The sequence below is a fragment of the Entelurus aequoreus genome, linkage group LG07 (genome assembly GCF_033978785.1).
Source record: "Entelurus aequoreus isolate RoL-2023_Sb linkage group LG07, RoL_Eaeq_v1.1, whole genome shotgun sequence".
Lineage (NCBI taxonomy): Eukaryota > Metazoa > Chordata > Actinopteri > Syngnathiformes > Syngnathidae > Entelurus > Entelurus aequoreus.
The window spans coordinates 58,952,385-58,973,017 of record NC_084737.1 but is presented as its reverse complement, the minus strand read 5'-3'; the positions used below and the strand labels follow the sequence as shown (position 1 = coordinate 58,973,017).

The window sequence follows — 20,633 nt, the reverse complement described above, 5'->3', positions numbered from 1 at the left end:
TACGTCAGCGAGAAGATTGCATCTCGTTCCAAGCAAGACCAACAAGGTCTCTCTCTTTTACAGACTGACTCTAAGCGTGTACCTGTTGATGGTATCCAGCGCTACGCGACACCCCTGTTACGTCGCCAGCCAAGCACTATGCTATGTGCACCCTCAGATGCTGTAATGCCAAACTTGCGCAGCATTGAACGCAGGTTGGCCAAAGACCCTCACCTTGCAACCTCTTATCGTAGAGAGATGGACAAACTTATCAAAACAGGATACGTTGCTGAGATTCCTTCAGAGGAGGCAGCAAAGAGTACTGAGTCGTGGTACGTACCACATCATATGGTGCACCACAATGGGAAAGACAGAGTGGTCTTCAACTGTTCTTTCTTCTACAATGGCCAGTCTTTGAATGATCATCTCCTCCCTGGACCAACGTTGGGCCCTACTATGATTGGAGTCCTCTTGCGGTTCCGATGTCATGCAATAGCCATAAGCGGGGATATCAAGTCAATGTTTCACCAGATCCGCTTACTTGACCATGATAAACCACTCCTTCGATTCCTGTGGCGGAACATGGACAGGGAATCTAGAGCGCAGATCTTTGAATGGCAGGTCCTACCTTTCGGAACAACCTGCAGCCCCTGTTGTGCAGTGTACGCCTTACAGCAGCACGTCAGGGACTATGAGCCACCAGACTCTCTGCTCATGCAAGTGGTTGAGCACTCCTTCTATGTGGATAATTGCCTCCACAGTCTGAGTAAGGTTGAAGAAGCCAAAGCTCTCATTGACACTCTGCGTGAACTTCTTAGCAAGGGAGGTTTCGAGATCCGACAGTGGGCTAGCAACATGCCAGAAGTTGTGGCCCATCTACCACCTGATGCACGATCAGCAACTAGTGAGCTGTGGTTATCCAAAGCAAGTGATAACCTCCACGAACCCACTCTTGGACTATGCTGGGATTGTTTGAATGACACGCTAAGTTTCAACCGTCACACAACAGAATCATCAGTTGCCACTCTTCGAAATGTCTACAGTGTCCTGGCCAAGCTTTATGACCCCCTAGGATTCATTGTACCATTTACCACTCGGTGTAAGGTGCTCATCCAAGATATGTGGAAGTCCAACCTTGGCTGGGACGACCAGATCCAGCCTGCAGATCTCCTTGACAAGTGGTCAACCTGGGAAATGATCCAAGAGCACCGCTGGAATAAGGGCCCGCACTTCCTTTACCTGCCAGAAAATGAGTGGCCCAATTTGCCTTCATCTGAACTGGAACCGGATGCCACAGAGCTAAGGAAATCCGCCTTCGTTGGAACTATTTCCTGTGCTTCATCCACTCAGCTTACTGATTTCAGTAAGTTCTCCACATGGAAACAGCTTCTACAAGAGACAGCTAGCTCCCTTCATGGGGCGGCTGATGCTGGTGCTTCATCCCCACCTTCCGCCGTGGATTTTCTGCAAGCCGAAAAACTTATATTGCAAAGGGTTCAAGGAGATTGTTTCCCAGAAGAGTTGAGAGCGCTCAAGGCTGGACGGTCTCTGCCTTCAGACAGTCGACTTGCATCACTTTCACCAGAATATGAAGGAGCCACAGGATTACTCAGAGTTGGTGGACGGTTGCGGCATGCGGAGAGTTTAGATTGGGAGAGAATCCACCCTATAATCTTGGATCCAAGCCACCATGTGACAAAGCTTGTCATAAAGGAACATGATGAAGTAGTGTTGCACCCTGGCCCAGAAAGAGTTCTTGCTGAAATACGACGTAGATTTTGGATCTTAAGGGGCAGAGAAGCAATACGGAAACATCAGTATACATGTCTAGAATGTCGTCGTTGGAAAGCCAAGCCTGACATTCCTAAAATGGCTGATTACCCCCCTGCTCGACTGCGACTTCATAAGCCACCTTTCTATTCAACTGGAGTTGATTGCTTTGGACCTCTCCAAGTGAAAATTGGGCGCCGCACAGAGAAACGATGGGGTATTATCTATAAGTGCATGACAACTCGTTCTGTACACTTGGAACTACTGGAGAATCTTGATACGGACGCATTCCTGCTATCCTTAAGAAGATTCATCTCACGACGCGGCAAACCCTTTGAACTCCTCATGGACAATGGTACCAACTTTGTTGGTGGAGAACGTGAATTACGTGAAGCAGTTGCTTCAATGGAACCACAGTTGAGAGAGCAACTTGCAGAGCACCAGATTTCATTCCGATTCAATCCTCCAAGCGCACCACATTTTGGGGGCACATGGGAGAGAGAAGTAAAATCCATTAAGACAGCACTCAGAGTTGTTCTCAAAGACCAAACAGTCCCTGAACCAGTATTACTGACAACATTGATAGAGGTTGAGGCATAATGAATGCTAAACCTCTTGGTTACCTGTCTTCGGACGCCTCAGACCCAGACCCAGTCACGCCCAATCTCCTTCTTATGGGCCGTCACGATTCATCTCTACCTCAAGCAATCTACGATCCCTGTGGTCTCGGAAAAAGACGTTGGAGGCACAGCCAAGTCCTAGCAGATCACTTCTGGTCATCTTTCATCCAGCATTACCTGCCAGGGCTTCAAGAACGTAACAAGTGGAGGAACGATGGCAAGACCCTTTTGGCCGGTCAAGTTGTCTTGATAGTGGATCCTCAACTCCCCCGAGGATCGTGGCCTGTAGGACGGATCACTCAGACACATCCAGGAGCAGATGGACGGGTCCGGACTGCCAGAGTACAAGTGAAGAATCGCACCTACCTTCGCCCAGTCGCCCGACTGATCATGCTTCCACCTCTTGATGACGAGGACAATACCTCATAGACTTTCTTCTAGTTCCAACTGCCATACGGACAGTTGGGGGCGGCTGTGTACGAAAGCCTATTGTGTGCCTTTAACCAGTTTTGTGATGTTCCTATGCCTTTAAGTTGATAGGTCAAGCTGTGACGTCATTTCCCTTTAAAGCACGTCTTTGTCAGAATAGCCGGTTTCAATCAGTGGTGGCAGCCAGCCTTGTGTGCGTTGACGACTAAATGTAAGTTTTGTCACATACTGTTACAGCATTTGAACTGACTGTCGTGCCTTGCTACTTCTGCAAATGTTTGGTGCATTGTATGCTAAGATCAGTTGTTTTTGGGTCGATTGAGAGATAATTAGTCTCGTTGACGGCGTTTACATTTACGTGCAGTTTATTTAACGTCATTGCAACTGCGATGGCGGAGTTTGGCCTTTAGATGGCGACAGAGACCACATAATCGCCATGTATGGCTCTGAAGCTTAGAAACTTGTTGGAAGTTCATACATAGTTAAATGCAGTATATATGTTGTTGTTATGCACACCTTTATATTATATTATGTTATATTATGTATGCATATCCATGTATATTGCTGCATATTAATGAGTATATAATTGGATTGTAATTTTTCCTCTTTTCTTTGTTTGTTTAGACCACACACACACACACACACACACACACAAAACCATACACATTTAAATCAACAATAAAGATGATTAAAGGATTCTCTGGCCGGAATCTGTCCATTGTGTCCCAACTCTAAAAGAACTACTATCCCTTCCTTACAGAAATAACTGAATTTTGTAACAAATTCCTACAATTTGTGTTTTATCTTCTACAATGCTTATCTATGTACAATTATCCATAGTTTTGTTTTTAGTATGTATTAATACATGTATTTTTCTTAAAGGACAGACCAGGAGGGGCAACCATAAATCATGAAGCATTTCATAAAATGTCAATAAAGCGTTTTATCCTATTCTAACTTAATCCTTGATTATGGCAGACTATATGTAATATGGAAAATTATAAATTATTCTTTGAGTGCAACAAGAAAAGCCTTTTGATTTTTAACCATCTAAAATTGTTCTTTGAGTGTAATAGGAAACATATGTTTAATGTACTGTAACATTTTCTGTTAAAATAAAGGCAATATTGACATTTTTTGTAGTTTCTTTTTATTTGAAAAGTATCAAAAATTATCCATATACATTTTGGTACCGGTACCAAACTATCGGTATCGGGACATCCCTAGTTCCCTTACTGTACCAGAAAATGAACAAAAACGATTTTACTGAATGTGTTTGTACTCTTTTGCTTGTATAGATGAGAGATGGAGCTTACATTTTATTCATTATGTCCTTAAAAAGTTTTACATTTGACCTGTTCAAATCTATAATAATTTATACGAGCACATATGATTTATGCTGATAAAGTATAGGACAGATATCAGTATTGGCCAGTATCGTATTGTATCAGCAAAGAAAAGGTTGTTTCGGGACACCCCTCTTATTAAATTAAGGTTCTTTATTGGCAGAATTAGTTCTAGCGTCTCCTTAGTTCCAGCTACTCCCACCTTTACTGGACGTTTCCGGCTCTCTGATTTTGTCTTATGCCCGTCTTCATGACCATTTATGTATTTCACTGGAACGGCCAAGTGTTTTCAAATAACCAAACAGGCTTTTCAGTCTCTGGCTTCTCCTCGGCACTATTGCTAGGATGGGTTGCACTGCCTTCTGCCTTCATGCCTTCTGTGTCTCACCTAATGTATACCGTGTGGGAAGTCGGTACGCCTTTGTATGCCCAATCGAAAGTTTCCTACCGAAAAATCTCATTGCGAACACATGTATTGCTACACTCCTACTGTTAATTGTATTACTATGACTGAAAGTAATTATAGAAAATGAAATAGTGTTGTTGTTTGCCACTCTTCTGTCAAAACTGTTACCCCAAAATATGTGGGCATATAATTGCCACGAAATGTCACAGTAACCAAAGGTTACTATACCCCAAAATCCTTATATTAGTTATTTAACAGCCGTTTCTAAATACTTGTCGTTAGAATGTGCTAGGGCTGGGCGATTATCACGGTTAATTTTGTCATATCATCCGATTACGATATAATATCAGAATTTTTAGTAAATAATTTTTAGTAAAAGCTGATTTTCCTGTGCAGGATTATGCCGAGTACAGTTGCATCTCTTTTGTTTACTATTGCAGCTTTTAACAGGCATTTCCGCCATGTTTGATCAAGGTAATAGCTGACAACTGTCATTTTGTTCATATCTATATTTTTGTTGACTAGAGGTGCAACAGTACAGATAACCCAAACTCCGGTCTGTACCTCAGTTTTAGGGGCCACGGTTTTGCTTTGTTTTTGGTATATTTTGTGGGAGTAAGAGAACATTTTTTTTTGTTCAAAGGTCCTTTTTTTTGTTCAAAGGTCCTTTTTTTTGTTTGTCATCACAGTAAACAAAGTATCATAATACTATATGACTTTTCCCAAGTTAACATTTACTAAACAACACTTTCAAATGGTAAATTATTACTTAAATTATTTGATTACTTGTATAAATCAGTGCCTCTCACCAGTGGTTTGGCAAACAGCAAGCTGTTACCCAGATTGTAGATTTTTTTAAACTCAAATACTGTAATTTATATTTAATGAAAGTATATTAAAGTGCAGTTTGAATTTGAGGTGCTGTATAAAATAATATATACCAACACATAAAACATGTTTAATGATTATTTCAGGGAAAACATTTTTTTATCCATGAACTCAAAAATGATTTGAACAAAAAGTGTTTGCATAGTTGTTTAGTACAAGTTATATCTAAAGAGTTGAATAAGACCAAACACATAAAGAAAATGTCAGATTAAAAAATATATAATAATTATGTGTGTGTGTGTGTGTATATATATATATATATATATATATATATATATATATATATATATATATATATATATATATATATATATATATATATATATATATATATATATATATTTTTTTTGTATTATTATTATTATTATTATTTTTTTTTTTTCTGATTAAATAGCAGGTGTGTTTATTCTCCAAGTCGGAACCAATACAGTAGTTTAGTCACAAAGACATGTTGTGCATGCCTGTGAGTGCACATACAGGGCAAGATGATATAAAACCAAAACAATGCCAGTAAGACTTGGTATCGAAACAAAAAAACACATTTTATTTCACATCCGCATCCATTTTTATGGTTTTAAACTAATGGTCGTTTTTTGACCGGGGGAGGACTCCGAATGGAACAATACTTTGTTATATTTCTACGCGGCGAGAAAGGAGCAACTTTAAAATGCAAATATAGCTGTATTTATACATTCAAATATTTAAAACACCAGTCATGTGAAGCTTGGCGTGACATTAGTAATGTACATTTTTGTTCAAATATGAGACTTTGACTATGGTAATGTTGGCTGTGCAGACTACTTAATTCCCAAAGCTTTTTTTAAGCATGTGGAAATAAAGCTTTACATTTTTTTCTTTCTATTTTTAGACCTAAATAGGTTGACTCATGTCTTATTGTATTGTATTGTCGAATATTATTTTGACTGTATGAATTAATATACAATGTGCTGAAACTACGGCTGTTGCGATTCCTTAATTGCAAATATTACAAAATAGGTGAATATATTCAGCTATCCTAAATGATATACCACATAACAGTTACAAGTACATTTAAAAGTACAACCATTTACAACAGAATTAAAAACAAAAACATCATCTGCTAGATAAATTGTAGATATGAGGGATTTAAAATTAATACAAAAAATATAGGTTGGACCTTTGGAGAAGATTTCTAATACCAATTACATGGAAAAATCTTTTAAAATAATATTTGTGATGTTGCTGTGTTTAATTTAACAATAAAGCCAAAGAAAACTTCTGCCTTTCTGGAACTTCATTTGGGTTTTATCCAGCGTACAAGTGAGCAAAGGTGATGGTTGACTGCCATATAACATTTTATTTAAAAATGTAACTAATAAAGCAATCATTTTATAAATCTTCCAGCTATTAAATAGGAATAATAGCTTTACAATTACTTTACTTTGTTTGTAAAGAGAATAATGGTGCCCCCGTTAAGAATAACAATGAATTAATGCGTAATAATAAATTGCAAATTTAATAAATAACAAAGATATCCTAAAAACCTCTTTGTGCTGAAATCTACTGCATATATGAAACCAATTCTCAACTAATTTGACCGGAGTGCTTTACGAATTAGGTAAGTAATCATATATTATGTATAAAAAACAATATTTTTCTCTGAGCAGGAGATAAATCTGTTGACAGCAACACACATAGGCCTACTCAAGACGAATGTAAAAAAACTAAAACTTTTAGAATAGAATAGAATATAATGCCTTTTATTGTCACTATACACAGGTACAATGAGATTAAAAGCAACTCCAGTATCTGTGCGACAGTCTATAAATATGCAAAACTTAGGAAGGAAAGAAAATAAAAACAGAGCAAAAGGAGGTTAGGTGCACAGTCCAGTCCTGAGAACAAATGTTCTGTATGTGTTGTTTAAATATTTTACTATATACTGTACATATATACAGAAGCATTCAGACTGTGGGTGGAAAGTAACAATTGCACAGGTGTTAAACTATAAAATCAGTTTAAAATGTTGCTTCATAGTTTCATAGTTTGAAGCTTTTTTTAAACTTGATTTAGACACCATAGGACCTCCCGTCTTCTTCTGGTGTTATACTTTATGCCCAAGTCTCGTAAAACTGCTTCTGGCTAAACTTGTAAGTAGGGATGATGTTTGATAAGAAATTATCGAGGTCGAGTCTATTATCGAATCCTCTTATCGAACCGATTCCTTATCGATTCTCTTATCGAGTCCAGATAGGTTGTTGTATATGGAAAAAAACACACAATATTTGGTTTAACAAAAGCTCACTTTTATTATGTTAGAAAACAATTTAATCTAAAAAATAAATAAATATTGACTGTTACCCCCCTAAAAAAATAAAATAAAATAAATAAATATTGACTGTTGTTACCCAAAGTATATTAAGTGGGATTTTTTATAAAAACAAATATATACAGTAACACGAAAACAACCTGTCTCTGTGATCACTATAGGTGTATAAATAATACTATAGTGTTAAATAAAATCAGTCCCTTGGGCACAAAACTGAAAATAATACAGCTCTCCAAAAAGTGCACTTCTGCTGCTATTTGACATAACTGTTTGTTATGATGCTTTGACATTTTTGCACTTTATTTCTTTATTGAAAGAAAATTCTATGAAGAGAAAAGTTGTTTGCAAATGTGGTTACAATGCTAAAAAATGAAAAGTTAAAGCTAAAAAAAGAAATACACTTTATTGAGTTAACATTATTTAAGATGTGATGAGCTAGGGAATATTACAACTACACTACCCAGCATGCAACGGGAGTGACAAGCATGCGCGGTAGCCCCGAAAAGTGTTGCATGTCGTCACCCGTGAAAGTAAACGTCAAGAACTCAGCCAACACGCCTCGTCTGCATTATTTATAATTAGACAGACAACACATAAACAGTGTGATTTGTTTTGTTTACAAGGAAAGAAAAACAAAAGTTAAAAAAGGGAGATATATGTTGTATATATATGTATGTGCTGCAGTGTTGTATATATATGTATGTGCTGCGGTTGCTTTAAGAACGTTGCGACAGCTGCCGTAAACGAGGTGCGTTGCTAGCCTGGTTGCTATGTTTCCGGTTGGTCGTAAAAGTGTTCATGTGTTTGTACCCTGCTCAAATCTCTCAGTAAAGTTATTCATTTGATTATACCTTTTGTTTTGAACTTTATTACACCTTGGAGCGCTTTTTCCCGTCCATTTTTTTCCTGCTTTCGCTATCTGCGCCTAATGACTGAGCTACGTGACGCCATTTCTTGTGATGTCACGCGGAGCATTTCTGGTCGGGACAGGATTCGTTCCGAGGGATTCGAATAAAGAACCAACTATTTTCTTTACTATAGTGGTCTCGATAACGGGTACCGGTTCTCAAAAAGGGATTTGAGTCCGAGGACTCGGTTCTTTTCTGATCGAACAACCGGGAAAACCGGTTTCGAGTATCATCCCTACTTGTAAGCCTTGCCCACAAACACCCTACTGTTTTACTACTGTGGTATCTTCTAACAGACATTTCCGGCATGTTTGATGGAGGTAATATATGCTAACACTGACTAACTCAAATTATTCACAGTCATCTATCACGATTATACAATACACACAATTTGTTTTCCTCTCTCTTTTTTCTTTTTTTTCTTCATTTATGTGTTTACTAGGAGCCTCGCAGGGGACATGGTGGGGAAATTTTTGTTAGCAAAACAAACAAAAAAAACAACTTTTTTTTAAATATCCTGAGAAACTGTTGCAAGATTGTGCGAAACCTTTTCGAGATCTTGAGATAGTTTTCTATATCAATAAAATATAGGTGAATATGATTTTTAACTGATTTGAAAACAAAGTTGTCTTACTTACGGTTTAAAAAAATCATGGCTATTGTAATTTTTTTGTATTAATTAAAAACATTTATAATGTAATTTTTGTTGACAAACGTCTATGTTACATGACATGCAATTTTATTTAAAATATTCTTGAATATCCAAATCAAGGCTCGTACTTTTTTTTGTACACAGCAGTCATTCATTTAACATTGTAATTGTTTTTTCTTTTGTAGTGTGGTCCTATGCAGGCTGGTTTTATTATTGTTAGTATTTATCTTTAATTGCCACCAACCAACAAAAACATGCTATCAGCCAAATATGGTCGCCGGGCCAGACTTTGGACGCCACTGGTGTAGAACAACATGTTTACAACAGGGCGCAACACAACATGCTCAAATGCACAACATACAGTAGATGTTATATGTGGATGATTGTTAGCAGTTGTAGTTCAAAGTGTCAGTGACATTTTCCAGATAAGACCTGGGGAGCCTAAGGCGGAATCATTTTGTGATTGAAATGCAAATGATGGAGCGCTACTTCATTGGTATTCATAAGACTTATCTGCTATAATCAGTAAGAGTGAGCACAATGTTCACCATCCTTGGCCAAGGAGAGTGGCTATTCAGCCCCATCACTCACCATGAAGGACAATTTATCATCAAGTACTGTGTTAACACAAATACTCTATGACTTGTCAGTATATATAAGAAAACACATTTAAAATGCTTATAACCTTGCTTGAACAATAAATGACAATTTCTTCTCTGCAATAAATATTTTACTTTTTTTAACATTTTAATGCTGCAGATGTAGCCGCTGTTATTCCCTTATACAGTGATGCATATCATTTATACATAACCACTAATGTTTGCAACAAATGAGGGGGACCCTCTGGCTGTATTCAAACTACTTAAAGCAAACATGACTTATATTCTAAAATAGATAAAATACTTCAACCCACCCGTGGGTGTCTTACATTCCCATGGTGAAGTGGCTATGAAAGACTCACTATAATTATCAATAAATAATCAATTACATACTGTACTTATTTAGATAGGTCATGCACAGTATACACTATACTAGTTTCCTGAACACGAGCTCACTGTCTTAACAGCTGTATAATATGTTGTTAAATGGACTTTAGACACTACGGCAGTGGTCCCCAACCTTTTTGTAGCTGCGGACCGGTCAACGCTTGAAAATTTGGCCCACGGACCGGGGGTTTTTTTTGTTTTTTTTTCATAAAGAAATACAATCATGTGTGCTTACGGACTGTATCCCTGCAGACTGTATTGATCTATATTGATGTATGATGTATATATTGTGTTTTTTATGTTGATTTAATTAAAAAAATAAAAAAATAAACATTACTTGCGGTTGGGGACCACTGCACTACAGTACCAGTTTATTTGGCGGGTGAAGGACGCTGTAATACTACAGAACATTTGAATAGTACAATGGCATCTGTTCACATGAAGACATACGTAAGTGGTCTCCTGTATTGCTGGGACACATCCTGTGTTGTGTTACATTGTAGAAATACATTGTAGAAAATTACAGGAAGTTTTGAACTTCCTGAGTAGGTTGAGAAAAAAAAATAGTACAGAGACAACAAAAGATGAAAAAGCCAAAAATATAAAGGGAGAGTTTTTTTTTTTTTTTTACAATTGCAACCAAAAGAGGTCAGACTGCAGTGAAATACACTATGTTTACATGCGCACAATATTTCTAGATTAACCCAAATAAAATACATATTCTGAAAACCTATGAGACACATAAATCGGATTGCCAATTTCAAAGCATTTTCTGGATATTAAAAACCCGATTTGGACCCCTGGCATATACGTCATATACGTCACCTGAATATTTGGTCAGGTAATCGTGTAAATCGCTATTGCACATGCTCACTGATCAGATCACAAATGATTGTGGATTTGTTTGGCTGAGTTGCACTGAAGTTGTTTAGCGTGTAGATGTGTAAGAGCAAGGCACACTTCCTGTACCTCACTTTGAATGTGTACTGTGTTGGACACGGCTATTCAACTGCATGATGAAGAAGGCCACAGTTTCAAGAGCCCAAAGCTCAGGCCGGACATATACATTTGGAAGTTTGCCCCGACAGGTTATATTCCTTGGAGAGTGCGTTTACCTAATTACAAAAAAAACACATCGGCACTGTCATAAATTCATTATTTTGCCCTCTTTAATCGGTTCCTGCGTGTGCAGCTAGACAGGTAGTTAACAATATGAAGAAACAGAAGCTCCAGAAGTTTTGTTGTGGGTTGATGTTCCTTCTTTTGAATCATTTTCCTTCTTTAGTTTTATTTATTTACACTTCTTCCTTAATTTAGGTTTGTAAGACTGAAAATATAAGCATAAAGTAAACATTACAAAAAATGTACGTCCATTGTGTATTTTACACCAAAAATGTCCATTGTGTATTTTACATCAATAAAACAGGTTTAGTGTTAATACATTCACACAATAAACTACAGATGTTTATGCATATAGAAATTAAACATTATCATCTACATTGCACACAATGTGACTCATCACAGTTAAACCTAAGGTGTAGCATTATTGCTCTCTGCTGGTCAAATTTAGCACTACATGTAATTGAACGACCACAGATACAAAAGACATCACAAAGTCATAAATTTCAATACAAAACGAGCTAAATACCTTTACGCACACTCTCTACTTACAAAGATTTGACCAAGTTTCGTGATGAAGCTTACACATGTGGATTTTACCGTTGTCCAACTTGTTGCTTGCTGCTTGTCTAGAACACTATGTCCGGCACTTAAAATAGTCCGAAAGGAAACAATGACTCCAACTCTTGCTAGGAGCAGAACATTCATACTTTGTTGTCCAGTCGTTGTTAAATGTCCGATTTTTTGCAATTTAATATATTAATCTTCTACTCACCCCACTGCTGCTTCATTGTGACACATATGTGGGATGATGGGAGTCCTGCATACATTAGCCACCCTAGTTCAAAAGTTTTCATCAAGCCTATTTTGGTGATGATCGGCGGGCCAACAGAAAAGCTTGTGGCCCACGGGCCGCCATTTGAATAGACCTGGTGGATGGAACCAGTACGTGCCGTAGCAGAATATCTGGTAACACACCTACAGATAATGATTTTGATCAGGCAACAAAAAGGCACACATTTAGTCTTCAGGGTCCAGCTTTTTGGCTGAAAAACTATATTTTAGTTTTGTTCTGACATCATGACGTTATTGCCATCAATATTTTAAATATGTTGATTCACATCAAAAGTAGAATATTCTTATTGGATGAAAACGATAAGAATCTTAATTGCGTGCATGTCAACATACTCGTAGACTTCAGGCTAACACATCAGGTAACGTGTTAATTCAATACTTTGAGAATCCCGTGTCCATAGAGAAGTAGAACTCTGTGGCTCCCATTGAAGCTTCAAAACAATCCTCTGGACTACACAGAATTCAATTGCTAACATGACATCATATTACATCAAGCTGAGTTGGAAACATGTTGAAACCTTTTTAGCCTCTGATGATGTTGTAGTTTTGTTCTTGTCTGCATACAGCCTTAAATCCCTCTGGGAGGCTTTCGGAAGTGGAGCGTTTTGTCTGCCCATTACTGGTCCGCAGGGTTGTTTTTCTTTTTTTTTTTTTTTAATACCCCAGATGCTTTGACCCACACCCCCAGCGCTCAGTATGCCCTGCACAGATTGACCTGGCTTCTGTCAAAATTAGTCCGGCTGCATATTTTTAGTGCAGAGAGGGAGTGCTTCTGGGTTGCCGATGAACTCTGCTGCGCCATTTCTTGCAGAACCATTGTAATTGTTTAGATTGAGCACGGTCGACTCTGGCGGCCATGTCGGAGCCAGAATGACAGACAAAGCTGAACGGCTGTTTTTTCTGTGCTTTGTCTCAGGCAACAATTTGATTTCCTACAGCTTATAAGGAATATTATTTCCACTAAAGATGAATAACTCAATCTAAAAAGTTTGGAGGATAAGGCCATTAAATAAGTAGTCCAAACTACTTATTTAATGGTTGGACCGATCATGTACTGTGTTTTTCGGACTATAAGGCACACTTAAAGGCCTACTGAAACCCACTACTACTGACCACGCAGTCAGTTTATATATCAATGATGAAATCTTAACATTGCAACACATGCCAATACGGCCGGGTTAGATTAGTAAAGTGCAATTTTAAATTTCCCGCAAAATATCCTGCTGAAAATGTCTCGGTATGATGATGTTTGTGCATGACGTCACAGATTGTAGCGGACATTTTGGGACAGCATTGTGGCCAGCTATTAAGTCATCTGTTTTCATCGCAAAATTCCACAGTATTCTGGACATCTGTGTTGGTGAATCTTTTGCAATTTGTTTAATGGACAATGGAGACAGCAAAGAAGAAAGCTGTAGGTGGGAAGCAGTGTATTAGCGGCCGGCTGCAGCAACACAAACACGTAGAGAACTGGGACAACAGACTCTTACCAGGAGGACTTTGAGTTGGATAAGCGCTACCGTGAGTACGCAGCTGCGGCTTCCAAACATTTGATCGCTTGCCCGTACGTGCGTGGCGCTATGTGCATGTCACGTACGTGACTTTGGGGAAATATATGTGCTGTATGAACTTTGCGGAAGTGAACGGTACTTTGGGCTGTGGGATTGAGTGTGTTGTGCGGGTGTTTGATTTGTATTGGCGCTTTATATGGACGAGAGGGGGGAGGTGTTTGTTATGTGGCATATTAAATATAAGCCTGGTTGTGTTGTGGCTAATAGAGTATATATATGTCTTGTGTTAATTTACTGTTTTAGTCATTCCCAGCTGAATATCAGGCCCCGCCCGCCTCTCACAGCATATTCCCTATCTGAATCGCTTCCACTGCCCTCTAATCCTTCACTCTCACTTTCCTCATCCACAAATCTTTCATCCTCGCTCAAATTAATGGGGTAATCGTCGCTTTCTCGGTCCGAATCGCTCTCGCTGCTGGTGGCCATGATTGTAAACAATGTGCAGATGTGAGGAGCTCCACAACCTGTGACGTCACGCTACTTCCGGTACAGGCAAGGCTTTTTTATCAGCAACCAAAAGTTGCAAACTTTATCGTCGATGTTCTCTACTAAATCCTTTCAGCAAAAATATGGCAATATCGCAAAATTATCAAGTATGACACATACAATGGACCTGCTATCCCCGTTTAAATAAGAAAATCTCATTTCAGTAGGCCTTTAAAAGCTTTTAATGTTCTCAAAAATCGGCAGTGCGCCTTATAACCCGGTGCGCCTAATGTAAGGAATAATTCTGGTTGGGGATACCGACCTTCAAAGCTATTTTATTTCGTACAAGATGTAATGATAAGTGTGACCAGTGTAGTCACACATGAGAGATATGTGTAGACTGCATGATGACGCTTATAAACAACACCACAACTTTAAATGTTCCATTGAGAATATAGAACATTATACACATCGCTCAAAAATCTGTAAAAATGTTTTAGTATGAATTTGGTAAGCTATGAAGCCGCACCGCTTGATGGATTGTCAACATACGAGTATCATTATGGTGTGTGTATAAACGCCGCAAAATGGCCCCCATTAGCAAAACACATTACCTGTGTTTTGTTTTCCAATATTATGCAAAACCAACTTTTCTTACCTTCTGATGTGTATTTGGGATCTGCATAAGTCCTGAAAATTTGGCGCCCTTCCGACATTGTAGTCAACAAAGCTCTTCTTTTTCTCTACCTTCTTGTTATGCGGCATTCACCCTCCGCTGTTGCCATTTCTAATATAAAGCAGCGTAAAGTTCTAACGTGTATCTCGCTATGGAAGCGCTAAAATTTACTTGTGTAGTGGGTTTAGATAATTCACCCATGGAACTTTAGTAATTAGAGAGCTCCGGTTCGACGTTTTTTCAGGTGACACATTTCCGGTGTTAGTGAGCCACGGATGAGGAGATGCTGCTCCGTTATTGATTTAAGTAAAGTCTGAATGTCATTAAAACAGTTAGCTCCATCTTTTGACACTTCTTCAACTCCCATCCTTGCACACTACACCGCTACACAGCGATGGCTTGAAGATGATCTGTAAAACATCATCTATGCAACATTTTGACCAAATAACCACCATTACATGTTATGTAGACCACAAGGAAGTGTTTTCGGTAATCCGGTGCGCCTTTTGTATGACAAAAAACCTGACTAACCCGCTCATCGGCAGTGCGTCTTATAATCCGGTGCGCCTTAAGGTAATGTAAAAAATCAAAGGGTCTACTTTCTGTTACCTTACAATGTTTTCTCTTGGTTTACAAGATCATAAACGTGCACACATAATGCATACAACCTTGCGAACAGTTACATTAGGGTTTTCTACACCTTTATTTATTTGTGGTGGTCTGCCCACTAATGCTATTGAACCGCGACAGAAGGGTTGGGCGCTTTCGTAAATATGTTTTTTGGTGCTGTCTGCTCATCTTCGCTCACAATCAAATTATGATGTGTCTGTTTGGCATATCGTTACAAATCTGTCCACTTCTGCTTGTGTAAGGAAGCCGCAGGTCAATTTACAAACAAAAGCGACAAACAAGCTCGATGCTACAGTATGAACGAACAAATGGTCATCACACAGATAAACAGTCTTACTCACCCTGTGAACTAGGAAAGAAACAGCACAACACTTAACAAGAAAGTTAACCCAACACAATAAACTACCATAAAATGATTGATTACAAAAAACATGTAACTTTAATGGGCAGCACGGTGGTACAGGGGTTAGTGCAAGTTCAATTCCCGGGCTCGGGGTCTTTCTGTGTGGAGTTTGCATGTTCTCCCTGTGACTGCGTGGGTTCCCTCCGGGTATTCCAGCTTCCTCCCACCTCCAAAGACATGCACCTGGGGATAGGTTGATTGGCAACACTAAATTGGCCCTACTGTGTGAATGTGAGTGTGAATGTTGTCTGTCTATCTGTGTTGGCCCTGCTATGAGGTGGCGATTTGTCCAGGGTGTACCCCGCCTTCCGTCCCAGTGCAGCTGGGATAGGCACCAGCATCCCCCGTGACCCCGAGAGGGACACGCGGTAGGAAATGGATGGATGGATGTAACCTTAAGTGTTATTTACAGAGTACCTGTAATGTAAGGCATGCTGAGTATTCCAGCAACAACTCTCTTTGATCCTAAAATATAATGATATTAAGATGTACAATGAAAATACCTTGCCCATATTTTGGAATTCAAATGTTGACAGGTATTACGATGACATGTACGTTATCTATAAACTCAGTACACACTTACATGGAAACCAGGAAACGTGTACCACTGCAAGAAATGAAACTTACGCCAGTAATCATGTTGTTGGTAACCCACCTTCACAGACAAACTTCAGACCTGTGGGAAACACTATATTTCACAAGAAAGAGTAGTGAAAGTAGAAAAAGCGCCATTCCATCAATCGATCACTCTTTCAGGAAACAATCGTTTGTGTTATGTTATGTTTTAATCCATCAGTTCTTTCGTCACATTTTTCTACTAACTTAATTTCTGATAATTTGATATCATTTTGGTCAAAAGTCAGCATTAATTCTAAGTCTTAAATGATTTGAATTCAGACTTCACCTTGCAACTGACTCTTGTGTTTTCCCTATTATTCAGGCTTTCAGCAGGCTGGACCTAAGGCATCTGTGTCCTACATCTTTTCCTGTTCTGGATGTTCAGACGTGATCTTCAACAACCAACATTCTCAGGATGGGAAACTCTGAGGAAATCATGTTAATCTGCCAAGACACTATCTCACAGTTTTCAGCTTGAGGAAGAGAAACAAGCAAAGTGCGGTGGAACTTTGACCATGACGGACCAGGCTCAATACAGCAGGAGCATGTTAACTCGCAGCGGCCCTTCATGGATGTATCCCAACATGGCTTTTTTGTTGCTCTGGATGGTGCTCATGTCCATCTGTGTGGTCAGGACCCAAGGTCAGCAGTACCCTGTAGTCACCACCAACTATGGAAAGTTGCGAGGTGTGAAAGTCACATTACCCAATGAGATCCTGGGACCAGTGGAACAGTATCTAGGGATTCCATATGCATTGGCCCCAACAGGGGAACGAAGGTTTCAGCCACCGGAGCCGCCCATGTCCTGGCCAGGCATTAGGAATGCTACTCAGTTTGCTCCAGTTTGCCCTCAGTTTTTGGAAGATCGCTTCTTACACAACGATATGCTTCCTGTGTGGTTCACAGCCAACCTGGATACAGTGGTAACTTACGTGCAAGAGCAGAGCGAGGACTGCCTACACTTAAACATCTTTGTCCCTACCGAAAATGGTAAGTTCAAGGTTTTTTTTGTCGTGTTTGGGGGTCTTCACTCAGAAAAAATTATGCGTCTTTTACATTAACAATACAAAAACGATGAACAGAGGCCAATGGCATTCTGGGGTGTTTATGTTCCTAATTGACTAAAGAACTAGAAACAGTTTGTAAATTGTGCAGCATGCGGCAGATGAGCTGATGCAGCTGCAATGCATGTTGGATGACTTTCCTTTTATAGGAGCATGGGTGTGGGTTGAGCAACGAGTACTGGTGTTGTCCTAATTGCCATGTGCCCCCTTCTCCAAGCAACATGCCAACATAATATTTCTACCTAATGATTTTTGGGTGATTTTTAACAATATCTGGTTGGATAAACACAACACTGCACTCAGATCTAAGGTATCCCATTGGGGTATTGCTTGTCCATAGAGCAGTTTTGAAACTTTAACAACTTTCTAGGTGAAACTGTCAAGAAATAAGACACTAAAAATTAGAGATGTCCGATGATATTGGCCTGCCGATATTATCGGCCGATAAATGCTTTAAAATGTAATATCGGAAATTATCGGTATCGGTTTCAACCACCCAATATTCCTGAGAGACTCACGAATTTCAGTGCCCCTCCCGAAAATCTCCCTGGGCAACCATTCTCCCGATTTCCACCCGGACAACATTATTGGGGGCGTGCCTTAAAGGCACTGCCTTTAGCGTCCTCTACAACCGTCGTCACGTCCGCTTTTCCTCCATACAAACAGCGTGCCGGCCAAGTCACATAATATATGGGCTTTTACACACACATAAGTGAATGCAATGCATACTTGATCAACAGCCATACAGGTCACACTGAGGGTGACCGTATAAACAACTTTAACACTGTTACAAATATGCGCCACACTGTGAACCCACACCAAACAAGAATGACAAACACATTTTGGGAGAACATCCGCACCGGAACACAACATAAACACAACAAAACAAATACCCAGAACCCCTTGCAGCACTAACTCTTCCGGGACGCTACAATATACACCACCAAACCCCGCCCCCCCAAACCCGCCCACCTCAACCCGCGCCCCCACCTCAACCCCGCCCGCCCCCCTACCCCCCCATTTCCCGAATTCGGAGGTCTCAAGGTTGGCAAGTATGCTCTAGTATACTCTGGACTGAAGCTGTGTGCCTTCATTGTTTTTGTAGCTGTTGTTATGAGGCATGTTTAAAAAATATAAAAAATAATGCACTTTGTGAAAGTCAAAGTATAGTATTTCCCATAGTTGTAATGGGTATCAGGATTATCTCAGGGAAAGCATGTCCCAACTTCCAAGCTGCTGTTTTGAGGCATGTTAAAAACAAATTATGCACTTTGTGACTTCAATAATAAATATGGCAGTGCCATGTTGGCACTTTTTTCCATAGCTGGAGTTGAAGTTGTTCTCTTATTTTGGAAAACCTTGTTTTTGATTGATTGATTGCAACTTGTATTAGTAGATTGCACAGTACAGTACATATTCCGTACAAATGACCACTGAATGGTTAATCAATTCATAGTAAAGTTACATTGTTTAATGCATCCAGCGGGGCATCACAACAAAATTAGGCATAATAATGTGTTAATTCCACAACTGTTTATATCGGTATCGGTTCATATCGGAATCGGTAATTAAGAGTTGGACAATATCGGTATATCGGATATCGGCAAAAAAGCCATTATCTGACATCTCTACTAAGAATTGATACAAATGACTGATGAAGACACAAGGCTTTGTCTTTAAGTATTTTTCTCCTGAGAACCAACACCATTTGTGTTTTGCATAACAGGACTATTTATTTCCAAAATGTGTAACTCTGACAAAATGAATAGTTTGAAAATAAATGTCCACTGCAGAGGACACTGTGTCTCAGGAGGATATGTAACATTTTTAAAATTTAGAATGGTGCGAGGGGCAACTGGAACATACTTGCCAATTAACTTTAAAGCTTCAGTTTAGGACCACAGATCTTTTCGTCTTTGGCGATAAACTTCTTCACCATTTTGTATCCCTTTTCTGCAACTAACCAATGTATCCATTAGAATTTTGCAGAAATATAGGCAATGAATATGTCAACTACCAGGCTCAAAATGCTTTATTTTAATCCATTTTCCCCACTTGTATACTCACAAATAAAAATACAGGGCAAAAGAAAGCACTGTGTACTCTGAAACGCGAGGGGACGAGTTTGGTCATTTCAGCTTTCTCAGTTTTACGCATTTCTTGCCAATAACTAATTTACTGGTAGAAGCCAGTTAGTCAAATTGATAGCATAGCTTTCTATGGCTCTTACATGCAGTCAGTAACGTTTAAATCTGCTCTGGTTTTGTCATTAGGGTGCTCCTCAAAAGGCATAGAAAAAAATCACTGACTGCTGTTGTGTTAGTAATACTAGGTCCATGGATATTCCCAGTCATCATGTTCAGTTTGTATTCGAGGGCGTTTTGCCTCTCATCCGAGCAGGCTTCATTGGTTCATGCTCCCAGACTTAGATCGGTCAGATCTTGTCAGGCTGGATCTGAGAAAGCCTGTAATACTAGTTTCCACAGAGATTAGTGCATGCTTAAAAAGCCAGCTGCGATGATCCATTGGTGGAAGTATATTCATAAAAGAGTGTTTGTTAATTAATTTAAAAGTGTGTTAAAAGCTGGTTTCAACTGAATTTATGCAATAATACTTTTTTAGTGTGTGTAAATTGAGTAAATGGTAAACAACAGCTTTAATATGGATGCTTGGCTGTCACTTTTGACTAGGGTTAGGTACTGAAACTTGTATCATATGCAATCAGTGCCAAAGTAAACGGTACTAACCAGACAGAAAAAATAAGTAGCTTGGTGCTTCGTTTCAGTGCTAAATGACTGTAGTGCTTGAGGGTGATATTGTACAAGTAACATCTGTAAGTAAGTACGCAGAGTCTGACACCCTTTTTTAAAGTGTATTGCTGTATCTTAACACACCAACAACAGCCCTAAATACAACACCGTTAACACTGCAGTGCCAGGCTCGTCAGTAGCCACAACAACACATTATGTTTAATACCAG

General features: G+C 39.1%; 2 protein-coding genes across 3 annotated transcripts in view; one reads left to right on the top strand and one right to left on the bottom strand.

Moving 5' to 3' along the window:
• Nucleotides 1-20,633, bottom strand: part of LOC133654087 (uncharacterized) — a 335,520-nt gene that overhangs the window by 93,131 nt on the left and 221,756 nt on the right. The window lies entirely within an intron of this gene.
• Nucleotides 1-20,633, top strand: part of nlgn4xa (neuroligin 4 X-linked a) — a 276,673-nt gene that overhangs the window by 57,692 nt on the left and 198,348 nt on the right. For both annotated transcript variants that reach the window (XM_062054090.1, XM_062054091.1), the window contains exon 2: nucleotides 16,913-17,580. In XM_062054090.1, coding sequence (XP_061910074.1) covers nucleotides 17,106-17,580 — 475 coding nt within the window. In that variant the 5' untranslated portion in view covers nucleotides 16,913-17,105. The remainder of the gene's footprint in view (nucleotides 1-16,912; nucleotides 17,581-20,633) is intronic.